General features: G+C 50.3%; 1 protein-coding gene across 1 annotated transcript; it reads left to right on the forward strand.

Annotated features, from left to right (window-relative positions):
• The first annotated feature begins 576 nt into the window (after positions 1 to 576).
• CCK (cholecystokinin) lies at positions 577 to 5744 on the forward strand. Its single transcript, XM_045530966.1, has 3 exons — positions 577 to 655; positions 1670 to 1885; positions 5339 to 5744. The coding sequence occupies exons 2-3, from the start codon at positions 1672 to 1674 to the stop codon at positions 5470 to 5472; spliced, it is 348 nt and encodes a 115-aa protein (XP_045386922.1). The 5' UTR covers positions 577 to 655; positions 1670 to 1671; the 3' UTR covers positions 5473 to 5744.
• The last annotated feature ends 1438 nt before the right edge of the window (positions 5745 to 7182 follow it).

The raw sequence follows: 7182 nt of genomic DNA on the forward strand, positions 1-7182 counted from the left end.
TCACTGGTCCGGGAACTGTTGCCCTCGGAATCTTGGGGGACTTCGAGGGGGACTATTAAAAGGGCTGAGAAGAAAGCGAAGACCCCGGCTCCTCCTCCCTCCCTCGAGGAAGCCCCCAGGGGCGAAAGGCCAGAGCCTCCGGGGCTCTGAGAGGGGCCGCCGCCACCCCCCGTCGGAATTACGCCTTGCTGACTCTCAGCCCTGCCTAGTGTCCCCTCAGTTTCCTTTGTGGCCCCAAAGCGGACTAAACCCGGGCACTTTCTCCATCCCTCCAGGAGGAAACGCCAGAAACCCGCGTCCCCACCCCGGAGAGCCCCGCCGGGACCGCGCGGCGGGGAGGCAGCGGGACAGGACGGGGCGGGGGCGGGAGCTCCCTGGACAGGGCGGGGGACTGGACCCGGGGCGTCCCGCCAACCCCCTCCACTGGGCTACTTCCTCTCTGCCCCCAGGAGCCACTCCAGACGGTTGTCGCCCCGTGTCCGCCCTCCGAGCACGTGTTGCCGCGGGGCTGCGTCAGCGCTGGGTGAGCAGGCGACTGGCCGGCGGCGCCGGGCGGGGCTATTTAAGAGGCAGCCGGTGGCCCGGCCATCCCGAGCCTGGCGCGGCGGCGGGGCTGAGCCGCGGGGACGCTGAGCCGGCGGCGTCTGAGCCGAAGGTAGGTCCCTGCGCTCGCCCTCGAGGGAGTCAGCCCTCTTGCGTCTTTGAAGAATGCTGTCTTCAGCTTGGTACCCCTTTCCCTTCCCCCCCCCCGTGTCTTCCCTCCGACAGCTGTAAAGACATTTCTTAAAGTCAGAAGTAACGGCAGTGGGTCTAAAAATGAGGGCCGGGTGGGGAGAGCCGCTTTGGAGACTTTCCCACGCCCGCATGGTTCTTCTCTTTTGCGTACAACGCTGAAATACCCATTTGCTAGGATTCGCATGCAAATCAGGGTTTTCAAATAAAATACCAAGAGGGTTGAAGGCTTAAATTCATTTCCTAAATACCGAAGGAAATTTCAAAGCTTTGGGGAGGGAAAGAAACGTGCGGGTGTTTTATCTGCTGCCGGATCTAGAATGCAGCGGGGCTTTGGCCGCGACTGAGGGCTGGGCGCATATTTCTCATTTTTAAAACCCTGCCTATGTTTTGCGAAGTGGTTTATTGCCATTTCCCATGTGCACCGTGAGAAAACTTTATAAATATGGCTTTTATTCCTCCTACATTTTAAACTGTGCTTCTCTTTTTTCACCACTTACTGTATTTGCATATTGAAAGTTTCTTAGGTATCTGGGAAGGTGCTTCCTTTCCTCCCACAGCGTCTTCCCTTTTGGGTATTTTTCTGGCTATCTTTAATCCCATGCTATTCCGGTTAGAAGAGAGGCACTCTACAACAGCTTCCTCAAACTTTAGGAAAGCAGACATTCCTTCTGCTAAACACGGCAGAACACAGGGTCTCTCTCCGCCGCTGGGCACTGGGTGTGGATTACCCGAAAGACGAGCCGGGTGCACCTGGATGCGCACGGTGGCCCTGGGCTGGGGTCTGCACTCGGCGAGTCCTGGTGCCGGCGCCTGCCTGGCAGGTCCGGAGCGCCAGCGTTTGGTCTGAGCCTGCTTCTGGGAGCCCGACCCCCCGCAGGAGGCCTGGGATGCCCAGCCTTTCCGTGAACACCCCCTCCTCCTTTGCTCTCCACAGCAATGAACCGGGGCGTGTGCCTGTGCGTGCTGATGGCCGTCCTGGCGGCGGGCGCTCTGACGCAGCCCGTGTCCCCGGCAGATCCCGCGGGCTCCGGGGTGCCACGGGCAGAGGAGCCGCCCCGGAGGCAGCTGAGGTCGGTGCAGAGGACGGATGGCGAGTCCCGAGGGCACCTGGGCGCGCTGCTGGCCAGATACATCCAGCAGGCCCGGAAAGGTAAGGATGCTGCCTCCTCATCCCTCACTTCTTCCCCTGCCCCGGGCTCCCAATCCTGACCCCCTTCGCTAGCGCCTGCCTGTTGGAAGTAACCCCGAGGTGGGAAACACAGGCGACAGGTTAAACTGATAGGCTTTTTTCACTCTCCTTTCCTGAGTTACACTGCACTGAACTGTGCAGTTTTCTGGACGTCTTTTATAGCAAACAGAGATAGTGTGGAGGACTTAATTTATTAGTAAAGGGAACCTTCTTAAAGAGCTCTCTTTGAACAAATGTTTAGCAGTGGTGCTGTTTAAGCTCAACACCATTTTATGAAGACATTAAAAGATAATTACTGACCCCTAGAAAAGAGTTCCCAGATATACTGAATACCCTCTACTGAAAATGCGCAGGACCTGGGAGCCACACAGACAGCAATCATGGTCTGGACTGGAGGCAGTGTTTTCTACCAGCTTTATCCATGGTGACACTGATGATGAACACTGGCTGTGGGGCAGGGTGCTAAACTGGACAAACACACCTTTCAGCAAGCACAGTAGAGGGGACGTGGGAGGTGGGTCCCCTTTGCCAGGAAGCTCTCTTACCCAACTGGTGTGCCAGGGCCTGAATTTGAACCCTAACCCATGGCTTGACTGGAGAGGGAGAAAATGGAGGGCTCTGTTCTCCAGAGTCTCCTGTGGGTTTATGTAAAGGTGAGACTGGAATTCCTTGACCAGGGGATTCAGAAGGAAGGAACAAGGTAATCTGTTATATTTCTTCCTCTCTTTGGGAAATTGCCCCAACTACCAACTTCTGTTTTGCTTTCCTGCTAGTTAACTTGAAAGAGATGGAAATACTAGTCAGATGACAGAGAAATCTTAAAGCTTTGGGGTTCCTGCTGATTCTCTGTCTGAAAGTAATTCAGTATCTGTCCTCAGCTGTGGGTTGAATTTTAGCCAAACCAGTCTGAAATATATATCCTAGGCTATTCATTGAGCCATAAATCTGGAACCCCCCTCTCCAACTTTAGGGAACATCCGAGAGAAACTGTTCTAGCAAAAAAACTAGTTACCAAATTATTTCGTAGAACCAACACTTGACAATGGCTCTTATAGTACAAATCTCAGCTGGAAAGTTCTTCCTAGGCCTTCTTCTCAACTCCCCTCTCCGTCTGCCTTCAGCTTATTGTGCCAAACAAAACCAGGTGGGAATAGCAGTCATTTGGAAATTTAGCTACCAAAACCCAGGATCAATGCTAGCCAGAAAACAATTCTGTTCTTCTATTTGACAAATGTGCACTAGGAATACATTCTTACACATGTAAATACTGCACAGTTTCTTTGGCTATTTTGCATATTTTTAGATCCTATCATATTTTACTCAACTATAGTATATATTATGCTTAGAGGTTCTAAACATGACAATGTACTCTTTGAGCAGTGCTTAAGAGGTTATCATCGGGACAACTATTATATAACCATAATAATTTAAAATAAAAAAATTTAAATAAATAAAATAGAGTTTATCATTAGTAATTATCTGTACAGCCTTCAATGATCTGTGGAAAAAGCAATTCTATTGGAGGGCTGAGGGGCTGAGACATCTACACCTGCCCCATGGCCAGGAAAGCCCTGATGCTATATCTGTATTGCCTCTCTCGGTCCTCACAACTGTCCTGAGCAGTAAGTATTATTGTACCTATTTTGTCAGGGTGGAAGCTGGGGCTCTAGAAGCATGAATAATCTACATGTGCTTGTACATCTAGGCAGCAGTAGGGCTGAGACTTCTTCCAAGTCCTGTCTCCCCAGAGGATCTGGAAGCCATGCGGCTTTCCAGCTGTACTGTCCATTCTGCATTTTAAACTGTAAAGAAGCCAGTCCCTTCAATTCAATTCCATAGATCAGTTTTGAGCCCCTAGTCTATGTCAGCGCAGGGAAATGAGTGAGGACTCTGGTGAAAACAGATGACATGAGGACAGAGCTGGAATGGGAAAATTGAGGTGTGTAATAAATGCCACTTCCATGGCTGAACACGGTGCCCCCACCAACAACCGAGGCTGCTTGTTCACATTGAAGCTGTCACTTTGCTTCCACTATGTGGGTATCCAGGTTGTGCCCAGTCCTTACAGTGGGCATTCTTAATCAGAGCAGGCAGGAGGATGGGTCATATTTCCATGTGACTATATACAGGTAATTGGGTCTGCAGGTTTTGCTGGAGAAAGGTGTTGAACAATTAAACAGCAGAGGCTGTTTTTCTTCTGCATAGGCTGGGACATCTGCACAAAAGGCTGGAATGTGCTGCGTTGGTTCTTAGTTCCAAGACTGAGCGTAGATAGGGGTGGGGAGAGAAAGGTGGGGATATTCTTCCTGTTTATAACTTAGCTTACTTAATTGCATTACCCAGTAAGACAGGATAACTGCCTCTGCGGTGTCATTCATCAGTAACTAAGCCACGGTCTGACTATAGTCCACCTATGGGCAGGAGCTGGCAAGGGCAGCCTCATGCAGAAGGGCTACAGCCAGCATCAGCAGAGGTGGGGACACGGTGAGCCCCAACACAAGGGGAACCATTGAGTGAGTCTCCACTCCTCTACTCCTGAAGGGCCTCCTTTCTTAACCCTTAGTTTGCACAGGAGAAGGCATTATACTGATTTCATACCCCTGAGGCCACTCACTGTCTGTCCTGTGGGCTTCATGTCCCTGCTCCTTCAGTGTGAATTATACAGGAGGATCACCCTGTTCCTGAAGACTTGACATCCATCCCAAAGGACAATTTCAGGTTCAGTTATTACATTTTGGTCAAATGGCTAATTTAAATCACCTCTATTATCACCTGTCGCCCACACTTCTTTGAGTGTTACTGACTCAAAGTGCCAAGATTTTAATCTGACAATGTGTCTTTGTCTGAATATAATCTTTTTTAAAAGAAGGTAACTTTCAAAGTAATAATTTTCAAACATTATTTATATAGCAATGGGACTTGATTCCATTTTTTAAAAAATCATTCCAACATCAAGATACTGTAATTGCACTACCTTAATGACAAGCTCTCCAAACACGTCACATATCCTCAGGGATATCAAGGGGTGAAATTTGGAAATGGGCAAGTACTGGAGAATTCCTTGGTTCATCTACATAAGCAAGACACCCTTAGGGGCAGGGAGACTATAGGAGAACCTATGCAAGGGCCCAGTCTGTGCAAGGCAGGAGGAAATGAATCCACCTAAATACTCGTAGAACATAAAACACTCTGATTACTAGTAAATATTGCCTTCTCTCCGGTGACACAGACATGGGTCTTTCTCCTCGCTTAGGTTTTGGTCCAACAATTCCACTGCCTTGATAGCTCCTTGATACCTTTAAGAAGGTCTACGTTATCTTTTGTCTGGCTTTTTCCATTGTTCTCCTTCACTAACTGAACTAGTGAAGCCCTCAGATATGATACCCCTATTTCTTTCCTCCCTGTTCCTTTCAGCTCCTTCTGGCCGAATGTCCGTCGTTAAGAACCTGCAGAGCCTGGACCCCAGCCACAGGATAAGTGACCGGGACTACATGGGCTGGATGGATTTTGGCCGGCGCAGTGCCGAGGAGTACGAGTACCCCTCCTAGGGGACCTGGCCTCCCTCAGCCTGGCAGGAAGCAACCTCCTGACCCAGAGGAGACAGAATAAGAAAACAATCACACTCATAACTCGTTGTCTCTGAAGTCTGACATTTTAAGTATCTATTTATTAAGTTCTCAATGTGAAAAATCTGTCTGTAAGATTGTCCAGTGCAACCATACACCTCAGCAGAATTGTGAAAATGGAAGACAAAATGTTTCCTTCATCTGTGACTCCTGGTCCTAAAATGTTGCTATCCTATTAAAGTGATTTCATTCTGCCCCTCACTCCCCGTGTCTACTGAGGGCAAAGGGCTCCATTTAGTCCTGAGAACGTGCAAAGAGGGAAGGCTGATATACGGCACCCCAGGATGAACCCCTGTAGGAGATGTCCCAGAAAGGGATTGGGAATCGAAGGTAGGGCATGGAGCTCACTTCCTTGCTGCAGGTGAGGCAGCCAGCGAAAACGCTTTCTGTGGCCGGCTCCAGGGCCCAGCTCTGGCCACCCTGACACCTGCTCTCCTCAGCCAACCCCGTCCCACACCAAGCTTTCCTTGAGGTTCTCTTGGCTTTTAAACAAGTTATACCCAATACTGGGCAGTGCTTTTGCGTGCATTTGATTGCTCCGGGGCCCTGTGGCCCAGAGGTTATTGTCCTTCGTTCACAGATGAGAAAACAGGCTCTGAGGGGTGATGGTGACTGGCCACGTGCCCCAGCTAACGACATTCACAGACTGCTAGGTTAGTGGGACCTTCATCATTCTAGCACTTCTTAAACTCCAGAGTGCATGGGCATCACCCTGGGAATCTTGTTAAACGGCACTTTCTGATGCAGCAAGTCTGGGCTGGGGCCTGAGCAAGCTCCCAGGTGACGTCAATGCTGCTGGTCCCAGACTGCAGTTGGTGGTGGAGAGAAAAGCCTGTGACTGCTTTTCCTGGAGCCCTGCTATATTTTACAATCAGTGGGAGTGTTGGGAGGACTCTGGTAGTTATCCAGGGCAGAAGCCGATCCATCCGTCGGTCCTCCACAGGGATCAGTAAGGGGAACTAGGCGGAGGGGACACCCAGAGACGATCCAGGACCCACCACCCACAACGCAGCCTTCCCATGCCTCCTGCTGAGGCCTCCAGGACCTCAGGTCCTCGTCCAGCAGAGGCCCTAGGCGGCCCAGTGCAGCAGAACATGACAGCCCCATGGGGAAAGACATTGAAAACAATACTGGCAAATCTGCAGGTGGTCACAGAGGGGCTCTACCCAGCCTGCCATCTCCCACAGCTGGCATGCAGTGCCATCTCCCTTAGTGGTGGAGACGGGACACTATGAAAGTCCTCAGAGGGAGCCCCAGGAAGACTGGGTCAGTGCAATTCCTTCATTTGAGCTGAAGTTGGAATTCAGTGTAAAACTTAGACTCCAAATAGATAACACACAGTATTACTCCCTTCTGAGAGTCCTACCTCATCCACTCCCTACAATTTGGTCTCCAAGACTGCCTCATATCATAGCTATCCAATCCCCATTCAATCCAAAATATCCAGATGCCTGTTTTTTAGAACCCCCTCCTTGCAAAAAACACTATATTTGTGGGTGTGTAGGGGACACTGGCTGTGAAAGGGAATGACAATGTGCACCCATGTGTGTGTGTGTGTGTGTGTGTTGTGTGTGTGTGTGTGTGTGTGTGTGTGTGTGTGTGTACTGCGGTTGGGGAATGAATGAGGGACTT

Source organism: Lemur catta, chromosome 18 (assembly GCF_020740605.2).
Source record: "Lemur catta isolate mLemCat1 chromosome 18, mLemCat1.pri, whole genome shotgun sequence".
Classification (NCBI taxonomy): Eukaryota; Metazoa; Chordata; class Mammalia; order Primates; family Lemuridae; genus Lemur; species Lemur catta.

What these genes read in the sequence shown, in the direction of transcription:
- CCK (XM_045530966.1), top strand. Translation starts at nt 1,672, where the DNA reads ATGAACCGGGGCGTGTGCCTGTGCGTGCTGATGGCCGTCCTGGCGGCG. An exon ending in CATCCAGCAGGCCCGGAAAG is followed by an intron (nt 1,886 to 5,338) that starts GTAAGGATGCTG and finishes TGTTCCTTTCAG; the next exon opens with CTCCTTCTGGCCGAATGTCC.